A 13,455-nucleotide genomic window follows, 5' to 3' on the forward strand; every position below is an offset into this window, starting at 1 on the left:
TACAAGCCCCTTGCGACACATTAACGCCGTTGTTGCGTCACTTCTGTGACGCAGCGACGGCGTAAACCATGCGCCATGTTGCGCCTTATTTACAACGTGACGCATCTAGGGAGATGCATCATGTTGTAAAGCCCTGCGCTACATTAAACCTGCGTCAGGTTTAATGTATGCAGGGTGGATGTTCCGTCGGAAAAAGCCTCGGAAAAGTGGTGCAGTGAAATCTACAAGATTTCACTGAGTCACTTTTCCGACGCGGCTGCGCCAAAACCCTGCGCCTGCTTGAAGCAGGCGTAAGGCGTGACGCAGCATGTTAGGTATGGGCAGCCCCTGAGTATTGCTGGAGTTGCGTCGCACTTGCGACACAACTCCAGCAATGCGCCGCCCTTACGCCATCAGATGCGTCACGCATCTGTTTATCCTTGCGCCACGATGCGCCGCATTGTAAATGCAGTGCATCTGTGGTGGCGCAAGGGTAAACTTGCGTGACGCATCTTACCTGGCGCATCCATGCTGATATGCAGGGATGCGCCAGTCCTTGTAAATCTGCCCCTAGGTGTGCACATAAGTGGTTATGGGTAGCAGTGTGCTAAATACCCTGATTGCTGCTGGATATCATAGTGTGGATGTGTTATCAGGAGGGAGAGTGGGCAGTTTCCCCTTGCTTGCACTGGGACCCATGGCACCCTTGCAACGCCACTGGTTTCCTCAGCAGTTGCTTCTAAGGAAATCACTCGGGCCAGTGACGTCAGCAGGATGCAAGACTCATGTAAGTCCAATATGGACAACATGGGAACTAAAGACAGGGTAGTCCTACCCGTGCCCCCCGTTTCTCCACTCACAATACTTGCATCCACGAGCTGATCCGATTCCTGGATTCACAGCAGGTTTTGCTTCACTTGGAAGGTTGTGGTCTGGCAGATGTGTCATAATGACAAGCATGGACGCCTTATATTAGGTAGGGCTCAGGCAAAAGCTCTCTGCTAGGGATTCATCAGAGCATTGCTGCCGCAGGCCATCACCTGGCTTCTAACTGAGCTGATACATGCTGACTACCCCTGGGGATACTCCTAATTGAAGCATTGGCATAAGCAGGAAGACAAACACCCTATTATTAAAAACATTGTCATAGATCCCACTTAGTTCCTATAGGGCCAGGACAAGTGTCCCAAATATGACCAATATGACGCCAAAGATGTATTGAAAGGTAAATGTATTGAGAGGTTTACAGAGTGCTCTGTCATGATGAGCATGCAGGTGCTATGCCTGCTCTGTTTTTGCTACTCCATCACTTATAGAAGCCGGAAGCTCAGTTCACATTATCTTTGCTCCTAATGATCATCAGCAGAAGGGCAGTCACCCGGCACCGCAGTATACATGCAACCAGGACCGCCTTTAGCGCTGGTGGCATCCAGTGCAGCACTTTTTGTGTACCTTCACCCCTACAAAAACCCTTCTACCCTACGAATTCCCTCGCTACTGCACTCCACCAGTGCCCTTCATCTCTCCATAGCACCTCTCTCTTATACATTTCATTCGTTTTATAGCGCTACTCTTACCAGTGTAGAATCCAGCCGCAGTTGAGGGGGGTTCAGATGGACGATGTCGAAAGAACATTAATTATTTATTTAATTTTCCCTCAGCCTCGTCGCTCGAAATCCCCCCCCCCCCCCCCCCCACACCGGGCCCCACCACCCACGGCTGGTAGGGTGTCAGAGTACTTTACATCATACACACATTACACGGAGCCAATGAACCATATGAGTGTAAATCAGTCTATAAGAAATGTTACATACGACAATGAGGATTAGACGGTGTAGAAGTCACATGTCATCTGTATTAGTAGGCAGGATATTTTCAATCTGTTTGATCTGGAGATGCACAAACTCAGGGTTTAAAACGTATCACTGTGGTTGGCTACACTTATAAGAATGTACTTCTGCCCAAATGAATAAAAGACTGGGAGAAAACATAACAATCTAACCAACACCAAGCAGATTGCATGCAGCTCTCTGGGAGAAAACATAACAATCTAACCAACACCAAGCAGATTGCATGCAGCTCTCTGGGAGAAAACATAACAATCTAGCCAACACCATGCAGATTGCATGCAGCTCTCTGGGAGAAAACATAACAATCTAACCAACACCAAGCAGATTGCATGCAGCTCTCTGGGAGAAAACATAACAATCTAACCAACACCAAGCAGATTGCATGCAGCTCTCTGGGAGAAAACATAACAATCTAACCAACACCAAGCAGATTGCATGCAGCTCTCTGGGAGAAAACATAACAATCTAGCCAACACCATGCAGATTGCATGCAGCTCTCTGGGAGAAAACATAACAATCTAGCCAACACCATGCAGATTGCATGCAGCTCTCTGGGAGAAAACATAACAATCTAACCAACACCAAGCAGATTGCATGCAGCTCTCTGGGAGAAAACATAACAATCTAGCCAACACCATGCAGATTGCATGCAGCTCTCTGGGAGAAAACATAACAATCTAGCCAACACCATGCAGATTGCATGCAGCTCGTTGATGACAGTTCATAGCTCACTGTGAAATAATTAGGGTTGTAACTTATGAACTGCAAGTAACAAAAGGATCTCTGTGACAAAATCAGTAATTTACTGAGCGATCCACATAAAATACAGTTCTGTGGTTTCCGCTGTACACGTTCTTTTCCGCAGGCATATTAACCCTCTGCGCTTCTTTATCATGAGTGGAAACTGCCACTAGACAATAGATCTTTGTCTAGCAGTAACCTTAACCACCATCCTTATCTTTACATTTTTATTGTTTCCTGAAAACTGCTGGACACACAAGGAACTCTGCAGCAGGTGCTTTTTAAAACAGTGTTATTCCTAAACATGGCGCACCCTAAGGTGAGCTCCAGGTGCACCTGCACCGGTTGCACTTCCCTAGAGCCGGCCCTTCGTGCAATGATAATGCAGTTGCAAAGCATATGAAGTGTGCTTTCACTAAAATGATGAAGTAAGAAAAAAGGAAGGGAGGGACACAATTGCATAGCAGAAATGCCATGTCTTTGTGATCCAGAAGTTACTGATTTTCTCAATGATGGAGTCATCACTGGATGAGTCATACAGAGAAACAGTTAGCATCAGTATTTGGGCCTCACCCTGTAGCATATACATACATTTATAGTGGAAGCAGAGGTTGGGCATAGAGAAGCTAGAGATGTACTTTGTTTTCAGTAATGCAGAATGGTATTTTTGTAATTACAAGTGTGACATTAAATAAAAAAAATGGTAGGCATTCGATTAAGTCACTTGTTTTACTAATTTATTGAGAATTTGATGTCATTATCTTTGTAGGAAAATTCAGGAACATGCATGTTGTATTCTTCAAGTTCCTCACAGTAAAGGGGAGCAAAAGAAGTCTGTATATTATGCTAATATTTTGAATTTCAGTTGGCTAAAGTGAGCCACGGCAAGGAGTGAAAATGAGAATGTCAAAGGCTCAGGGAAGGGAGTGGGCAGCATACTGCCACCCTCCTCTAGCGAGTTTCCCTGAGGCACCCCAGCACCCTAAAGCCATTTCTGGAAACCGGGAGTGGATGATCGATGAGGATATGTAATTAAAATCAAAAGTAGAAAAAGGGTTGCACTGTGCGTTTATAAGGTTTTATTGTGCTAGGGAGTGCCTGGAGCAGTGCTCTGCATCTGCTGCTCAAAAACATGTACAGCTGAACTAATTTAAAGACACATCATGAATAACAGTGAAGATATTTTGTGAATAACAAAGTTTTTTTTTATAAGCAAACGTGCATTCATGCATTAAAAAGAAATTCTGCATGCTGATATGTGAGTATTCAGAAACACTTAAATCTTTTTATGTCGAGCCTGGAGTCAGTGCGCAAGCGCTGCTCTGGTGAAGATCTGCTGTAGTTCAGTACGTGAGGGAAGCCCCGCCCACTCCACCGCCCATATTTTTTATTGGCCAGTGTCTTTGTCCTTCCTAAATACTGCCTTCGAATTCATTTATAGGCTTGCTAGTCCCTCCTTATTACGGCCATGTCGTAATTTGTATCCTCCAATGGCTACTGGTCCCTTTACTTCGAGTGTTACACGGTACGTGTTAGTTAGACTGTGAGCACTATTTTCTTTAATGAGGTTCTCCTACTGCCTTCTCTACTCCCCCCTCACTCGCATTGTCCATGCCTTCTCACCCCCTCCCCTGCCCGCACTTCCGTTGTATGTGACTTCTCGCCCACTTCACTCCCCCTCTCCCACCCGCACTTCCGTTGTCCATGCCTCCACCCATGCTCCCGCCACCCGTACTCCCATTGTCCGTGCCCACATACCACTGCCCTACCTCCCGTTGTCCGTGCTGACTACCGTTTGCAATGCAATAGGTCTCGGGTAAATGCGATGGCCTATTGCATTGCAAATGCTTGTTAAAGTAAGAAGTCTCACTTTAGGGTTTCCCTCCAGCTGTCCGACTGAGAGTGCCTCTGTCTCACTCATCACTAGGGGTCCGCATATACCTGTGCAAAATTTATCACACTTAGGAGTGTGCAGAATTTGCCATACCACTGGTGATTTATTGTATACATAAAAGAACATATGGTTTGATGGCAGGACTCAGAGTTCAGAAGTTTGGGCTGTGCATGAAGCATTGAAAGATCCGACATATTTAAGTCAGAGCTCTGACAGGCCTGGGCTTGGACCCGGGGCCCTAAGCTCCAGGCACTGACCCTTGATTCCTCAATGTAGCCAGGACGCAGTTGCACAGGCCTAGCGAGTGCTTCCTTGTTCCTGCAGGGCTGAAAGCTCTAACTGAGTCCCAATCAGAGCTGCAGCATGCCTGGGCATAGGCCCGTAGGCCTGGGCACGGGGTGCAAACCATTGGTGTTCCAAGCTACCCAGAATACACCTCTGCAGGTCCATGTAGGTTTCCTCTTCCCAAGTAGGGTGGACTGTGCTCAGTCAGAGCTGGGAGGCCCAGGGAGTAGGCTGCATTGCCAGGGCTCTATCTACTCACCTTTGGTGCCCCAAAGTATTCAGAATGGGGTTGTACACTTCCCCAACTCTGGAAGACACGAGCAGAAGAGTTCAAAGGAGGCCCAGGCACAGTTCTGGAGGTCCTGATTGCTGTCCTAGGGCTGAGCCCTAAGCCCGAGCTCCATCTGCTAGCCCAGGAGGCACTTGCACACACGGCAGCCTTCAAGAAACCTACCAGATACTTCCAGGCACCTCATGTGCAAAAGGCTCTTACCAGAGCCCGGACAAAGGTTCAGTTGGGCTCCAGGGCCCATCCCCAAGGCTCTAGGCTCCAATCAACAGCCTAGGGTGTCCTTCCATGCTTTTCTGGAGTGAAAGCAGAAAGTTACAGCCTTCTTCTATAAGAAAGCATCGTAGGACCAGATGTCAAGACTTTGATGTCAAGCATGTATGTGGCCATGCACCGTGGAAATGGTGCAATAAGATGGCTAGCCTTCTCTGGAAGTCCAAATACGTGCTTCTGGATCCATTAGTGACTGCTTGGCCCCTACAGGGTGAACAAGTGTGAGGATGAGTGGCAGGAGTCTGCACAATACAGCTCCGTAGTCTTGGGCTCCTGCAGGCGGCTGAGGAAGTGAGATACATTCACTCAAATGTCCATCTCTGTCCCCAACTTTAAACAAGCTACACAAATGCTGGGTTGCCCTTCTCCTGATTGCTTGGAAGAGTGTGCTGTGGCCTGTTTATTGTACACTCGCTCTCTTAGGAAGGTGTGAGGACATTCTTGGTGCATCCCGTGGCCTCAGTGGCCTAGGTCTTTGATCACCTTCCAGTCCTTCTGCAACCCACAGACGTCTGGTGCTTCCATAGGCCTGACTTCCCAGAGAGCAGACAAAGAAATGAAGTGATATTCTGGGTTGTGTGGCCCTCTCTAGCCCCATCCCGGGGCCCCTAGGAGCTTGGGCTTTGGCCACCTTCCACCCCTGCCGATGGGCAACAGGCTTCTGGATCCTCGTTTAGCCTTCCTTTCTGGAGAGCAGTCAGAGAGGTTAAGCACATCACTGGCCTGCTCTGGGATGGCCTATCCACCTCCATACTTTGGTTAATTTGGTGTACTTGGTCCATTTAGGGATGGACAAGTAGGCCAGCCTTGACTATTGTTTCAAAAGACACACAGATGATGGACGGAATGCAGAGGGAGACCGGGACACACGTCTGGGCATACCCGGCGCACTTAGGGTGAGAAAGCAAAAGACACACAGATGATGGCTGGAATGCAGAGCAAATCACACATTCACCGTTAGTCAAAACATCTGAGTTAAATCCATTTTTTTTGGTCCCCATGCCACCCCAGTTTAGACCCAGCCATATGCAAATCAGTCTTGAACCGGTGCCTATTTGGAACAGTCCAGGCCGAACTGCCAAGCCGGTTCCTCCCTGGACCGGAAACAAGCATTGGGACTAGGTTCAGGGCATCACCCCTCTTCAGCCAGGCAAGCTTGAAGCCAGTGGCACAGTGAGCCCGGGATCCACGTCTGGGCATACCCGGCACACTTAGGGCGAAAAAGCAAAAGACACAGATGATGGACGGACTGCAGAGCAAATCCGACATTCACCCCCAGGGTTAAATCCGTCGTTCTTTTGCTCACCATGCCATCCCATTCTAGACCCTGCCATATGCAAATCAGTCTTGATCCTGTGCCTCTTGGGAACAGTCCAGCCCGAACTGCCAAGCCAGGTCCTCCTCTGGACTGGTCCCAGGATGCTTGTTTCCTGTCCGGTAAGGACCTGGCCTGGCAGTTCGGGCTGGACTATTCTCATGGGGAAGAGGGTCAAGAGTATTTGCATATGGCTGAGTCTAAACTAGAATGGCATGGGGAGCAATGAAACAATGGATTTAGGCCCAAATCTCTGCACTGGGGTTAATGCTTGACATTGTTCAGCATTCTGTCCATCAATTGTTCTTTTTGCAATTGACTATTGTTTCAAGCAAAGACTGCTCCCCACCCTCATATTGGACCATCTGAATTGAGGGTGTGCCTTAGTGAGGCTCTCTGCAGCCTCCATTCCCACCCATCAGAGTGAAGGCTGGGCAGAATGTCAGCTCCTGTCAGTTTTCCAAGCAGAGTGGATTGGGTTGAGTGGCTCTAGCCCCAGGCAATGCATGGTCATCCAGCTCATGTGCCTTGTTGTTGCCCTTCTTCTCCTTGCCCGATTGCTCAGTAGCTCAAACAACCGTCCCTTATGAGGTCCCCACCACCAATTCGGATGGTGAGGTCAAAACTCCAATGTGTCACTCAGGCCTTTTTTCTAAAAGTCCTGGGGAGGTGGTCATCCCCAGGGCATAAATATGCCCTTGGAGGGGGGCTACCTGCAACCCCTCCATATATTTAATAAATATCAGCATGCCCCTGGGACCTGGCCCACCTGGGGTATTCTTAAAAATCAAGCGCAGGAGACCGCACTTGTTGTTTTTTTCAATTCACAGGGATATTTGCAAATCTTTGCGAATTTCGCCATGAATTTTTAAAAAATAGCTTTTTTCCCCATCCGGAGTCCCTCTGGGACACCAGTACCAAAGCTACAGGGTTGGGGTGTTTGTATCCTGCCCCCCCTTTTTGTGCATTTTTTGGGGGGACTCTGCTGAGTCCCAAGGTGGCTTCCAACTCTTCCTGGTTGAAGTGTTGGCAGCCAATCAGAGCTCTGCAGATCTCTGCTCAAGTTCGTCATCATTATTCGTGAAGGCTTTCCGACCACAAATATACAAATGTGGATTTTCTTTAATATCTTGCAAACTACTGAATGATTTTACACCAAATAACAAAAAGCACAATCTGCAAACCAAAAGCTAGCTTTCTGCCAAATTTGGTGCAACTCATTCCAGCGGTTTGAACTGCAGGCGTGTCTAAAGAGTCTATGGGAATTAACATTGGGAAATGCACCCTTTTTACCCCCCTTTTTCTCGCCCCCTGCTTGACGGATCACCCCAAAACTTTCAATACACAACAAGAATCACAAGGGCACTTTTTATGGAAAATGTTGTGCATAGTCGTCAAATGGCACCAAAGTTATGGGAAAGTCAAAAAAAGCTTTTCCTACAGTCCTAACTATAACTACCTACTGGCGACTGCTAGTAGGTAATGTGTGTAAATATATACATATATGCATATACCAAACAAAATCAGATTTAAACAATTAAATTTGTCTTTGTATGGGTTTATATATCGGTACACACGTACAAACATATTATGCAAAACTGTGTTGCTTCGCATTGAAAGATAGTCAGACAAATTAATGTCTGTGACAATGCGAGGTGTCAATTTTATTTTCTGTGTTGCCGCCTTGTGGCACATTTAACAGCTGTGGTAATGTGGCCAGGGGACACGGGCCACATCTGCCCCCATTCTTTTTGACACCAGTACAATTACGCGGCATGGCATGATAGCATAATTTCTGGCATTTCAAATATAGAGTAAATTAAATTTGACCTAAACTTACTCTTTATGTCTGGTTTTAAAGTTCAGCTATCACCAGCCCTTATGCGATGAGCATAAAAAAAAGGTTTAAGAATTAGTACTAAGTGAGTGGGCTTGGACTCTGCCCATGTGTTTATTTTCTCTACGAGATTTTGCTGAGCTAAAGGTGTATACTTCCACAAAAAAAGTACTTGTTTTGCATTGTTGGAAAGCGTATGCTCACTACAGTTTGGCTTTGTTGGTTATGCTGACAAGCCAATGATCAAGGCTATAAGCATAATTAGTTCACAGGGAAAGGTTTTGTCAGATGCCATAGATCTGATCTGTTTGTTCTGAAAGGGTACAACAAAGGCAGTAGGTCTGACTGATTTATTCTGGAAAGCACATGTTGATGCAACTCTCTTTACAGCGCCCTCTCTATTTCTACCTCTGTATTAACCACACCTCTCATTCTGCACCTCACCTGTTTCTCCACTTCTCTACTTCCCTTCATTTTCTCTCCACACCCCACTTTCTATACATCTTCTTATGTTGTCCCTCTCTCGACTCGCTCTACTTCACCTCTCTTTTTATTCTATTCTCCTTACCTCTCTGTTCTTCTTGTAAATCATGATTTCACCACTTTTCTTTCTCAGTAGAGTCGAAGGTCACTGTTTGACCAGAGAAGTGTACACATTGAAAGCCGAAAGGGGAAACAAGGCAGTGAAAGAGAACTAAACAAAAAATTATCAATGTTCACCAATGGAATGGTGAAAATTCTCAGAGCTCTGTTTTGATTTTTATTGTGACTGCACGAAAGCTAGCTGTTAGGAGGGATATATTTGTCATAACAAATATCGGGTGATTAAGCGTTGTGTAAATGCCAGAATCTAAAATAATGCACTAATGCTTTAAAAATACACCAAGTCACCCTTGCGTGTTGCAAGATACATGTGCAAAAAAGAAATGGCGCATTAAAAATGCTTGTTCAGGTTTTCTTTCAAAATGAGACCCAAGCCTGCCAGCATGGGTGAAACAATGGCACTGTTTAGTGACATTCCTCTATGGCAGCAATTTATCAAATTTATCAGTACCACCTTTGGGATTCAGCATGGTAGACAGTGTGTGTCTCTCTAGTTAACAAACAATTTGTGTGCCTCTATTAATTTGATCAGAACTGTACTGCAGGTACTACAGAACAGTGCATTTAGAACAGGGATTTCCAACATGGGTCCAGGAGGACAAACATGCCAGAGGTTTAGTACAATGATGACTATGTGAATAAACTTCATTTAGATCCCATTGAATGTACATTTATGTTATGTGGCTATCCTGGAAATCAGGTATGGATCTAGTCATACTGGCCATATTTTGGACAATGCTGATAGAGAACTGTATGTTGAAGGTAGCTAATGCCACAGTGATAAGGTTTTGAAATGTGTAAGAAAACAGGAAAAGCTAGGAACCATATTTAAAACAACCATGCAAATGTCTTTAGTACTACATGCAATATGCGTGGATAATGATGTTATAGATCATTGTAGATCCAAGAGGGTTGGATCCATGACACATGTTCAGGATATTCACATTAAGTGAATGTACTATTTTACATAGGCAGTGGTTATCCTGAAATATTCACATAGATGTATCCATTCTGGCTCTACGTTGGACACTCCTTCTGTAGCAGGAGATAGCAGTCTAGACAGTCAATTTATGCAACCAAAGATTTTTGACTAAATGTAAAAGAGACAGCTTGATGCCCATTTGTAATTTTTACCCTTGGTCTTCCAGATATCATTGGAAGAGAATATTTTAGCTTTAATCTTATGAACTGTACTACAGTTTAATGTTAGTGAATCATAGAGTTTGCTAATGCTTGACTGTAGATTTTACAGAGGGGTGCGATTTCCCTTTCTGGAATGGGCTGCATCAAACCTTCAGCCTCCACTTAACTCCTGAGATGGTGACTTAACTCCTGAGACGATGACACAGTTCTCCTTTTCCTATGCTTGTGTAATGTTTTCGATAAATATTTGGTGACTGAATGACTGTTCAAAATAACACGATGAATGGAACACATTACTTAGAAGGAATTGATGAGCAGAAATTTATGCATTCTGGTTAATAACAGCTGTTGATCACTGCTAGCTATTGGATAATTGGAGGTTGAAGAAAAGTATCTTGGATTCTAATGTGGGGTTAACATGTCACTTGACTCACAGCTAAAATGTCTTCAAAGTTTATTAAGGCACCATATCTATGAGTTATTCGCCCTATAGTACCGTACTGCTGACTTTCACCCTAATGTCAGTGTGTTGTTTCCCCCTTTTCTGCTACAGGAGGGGCTCCAACGTGTCGCTAACCCTGGACATGTGCACTCCTGGCAGTCTTGAGCCCTATGGCAGCGTCATGTCGCCACGAGAGCAGTCAGCAAGGGAATATCTTCAGGCTGCGACCAATGTTCTCACCCAAGACCAGCTCCACGAGAGAGCACTGGATTCTCTTGTTCTTCAAACCGAGTTTTTTGTAAGTAAAGTCACATTTGACGGTCATGAAAAGGCCATTTAATAATGGAGTGTATAATTGTTCAGGAGGCCAAAGTAAACCAATGATGTTTTGCTTAGAAGGTATTAATTTAGAAATGTATTGCTTATCACTGAGGTGATTCCTCCTTACTGAGAATAACTTAGGACAGACTGATAGAAGAAGATTTGTGGTCATTAGTCTTCCTCACTAACAAGTTTTTAGGGCTTTGGCATCAACTAATGACCCTGTTCCTTACCGATATTCTTCATTACACTAAGTCAAAATCTTCTTCACCACAGTCCTACCAACATGAGCACAGCTCTCCTCCCATAACAGTATTTTCACTGCCCAAGCGATAAAGTATGATATCAACCAGGAACTAACAGCAATCAAGATGTGAGTTGAAAAATACATAAAGTAACCTCCCTCCATCTCTAAGTTATACTGTGACATGAAGGTGTGAGGAATGACCATTTTAGCAGAATTGTATACATTCTTCAACAAGCATTTGCAAATCCAATAGGTCGTGTGTTGGCCACAAGCCTCTTGACAATTCTTGCTTTGTCGTGATTTTTGTAAAACCTTATTGTTTAGGAAGCTGCTGGGCCCTTATCAATCTAAACAAACACATTGGCTTAAGATAAAAACGTGAAGTCAGCCAATGGCTGAAGTGGGCTGACACATTGCCCCATAATGCATGCAGAACAATGTGAATGGCAGGATCACAGACTAATAGACGAAGTCTGGCTGAAAACCCCTATAGACAACTGTGTTATACATGTCATTTTAGCAAAATCAAAAAGACTTGGCTAACACAGCCTTAAAAAGCCAATTAGTCAGGCATTGGCTGCCAGACTCTTGCCTTTGGGAAAGAAGGTGAGAAAGAAAGAAAGAAAGAAGGAAGAAAAAAAGGAATGAAGAAGACAGAAAGAAGGAGAGACAAAAGTAGGATGGAACAATGAAAAAAACAAAAAGGATGGAGGGAAAGAATGAAAGAAAGAAGGAACAAAAGAAGACAGTATGAAAGAAAGAAAGGAGGAAGGAAGGAAGGAAACAAAGAAAGAATGAAAGAGAAAAGAAAGAAAGATAGAAAGAAAGAAAGAAAGAAAGAAAGAAGAGGAGAGACAAAGGAAAGCAAGAAAGAGGAAGGAAAGAAAGAAAGAGGAAGGCAAAAAAGAAAGAGGAAGGCAAAAAAGAAGGAGGAAGGGAAGAAAGAAAGAAAAAAGAAGGAAACAAGGACTGAAAAAAGGAATGCCAGACAGGGTTGAAAAGATAGAGCACCCTCATGAGCTTATAGTCAGAGTTCATGTGAGGATGCTGGTATGGTGTGAAAAGATAATAGTCAGATAAACAAAGGCCTCTTCGAAAGGAATTGACAACGGCCTTGGCAGGAGACAGGAACTAATAAAGCTGAAATGTGCCCTGTGATCTCATCTGGTAAAGCAGAAAGAATAACACTGGCACTGAAGTGAACGACCTTTTGTGTAGATGTGCTCCCTGTGAAAGGGCTAAATGCAGTCACTCAAAGTGAAGATAGCCAGTGGCTGAAGTAGGCTAACCCATTGCTCAGGTAAAATTAAAAGTTCTTGGCTAATACCAGACCTAATAATGCCCCTTAAGATGTTGCTCATAAAGTGGGGATACCCCTTGCCAAGCATCTCTGGTTTAAATTTGGCAACAGACCCCTTTAGATTGGTAGGCTGTGGTAATCACAAAACATATACAGTTAAAGAGTGGAGTAAAAAGGTTGTTTACCTTGTTCTGAGACTTCAAGGGCCAGATGTATGACCCTTCCAATTTGCACGTCACAAATTGCATCGTTTTGCGACTCACAAATTGAAATTTACAACAGTGTCTCAGACACTTTTTGCGATACCTAATGGGGTCGCAAATTGCCTGTCTCATTAATATTCATGAGGCAAGTGCATGGTTTGTAAATAGGGCAGACCTATTTTGTGGTCGCCAGCAGGCCAATTTCCAGTTTGCAACCGCAAAAAACGGTCGTACATCTGACCCTAAAAGTCGCAAATAAAAAAAATAGTGGCAGTTTTTTCAATGCAAATAGACAAAGCTCTCGGCATGTACACACAATGTAAACTTTTTTAACCTCAGATGAGAGTTCAGAATAAAAGGTGGGAAAAACAAAATGCTGGGAGCAATGAAATACCGAAGGAAATTAGGGAAGGAAAAATGGGAATGTATGTTAAACCACTTCTCCGGAAAAAACGTGAATAGGGTTCTTCACACATGAAAGTCCCTAATTCCCCACTCTATGACCAGAGCAAATGGCCACAGAAAAGGAGACGTTTGTAGAAAGGAACTTGAGCTCTACTATATGAAGAAGTTTGAAAGGTGGATTTTGTAAGCCCTGAAGGAGCACATCCCAAGAAAAGGAGTGTGAACTACAGGTGGTGTAGAAAGAAACTCTTTAGGAGCTTGCAAGATAACTCTTTAAGGTTGATAATGCTAAATCCAAAAGGACTCCATCCCTTAAAAAAATCCAAAG

The 13,455-nt window shown here is 44.5% G+C and overlaps 1 protein-coding gene across 1 annotated transcript in view; it reads left to right on the forward strand.

Moving 5' to 3' along the window:
• Window positions 1-13,455, forward strand: part of PTPN5 (protein tyrosine phosphatase non-receptor type 5) — a 542,249-nt gene that overhangs the window by 389,739 nt on the left and 139,055 nt on the right. The window contains exon 6 of the mRNA XM_085644723.1: window positions 10,763-10,949. Within this exon, the coding sequence (XP_085500849.1) occupies window positions 10,763-10,949 (187 nt within the window). The remainder of the gene's footprint in view (window positions 1-10,762; window positions 10,950-13,455) is intronic.

Source organism: Triturus cristatus, chromosome 3_1, assembly GCF_964204655.1.
Source record: "Triturus cristatus chromosome 3_1, aTriCri1.1, whole genome shotgun sequence".
Lineage (NCBI taxonomy): Eukaryota > Metazoa > Chordata > Amphibia > Caudata > Salamandridae > Triturus > Triturus cristatus.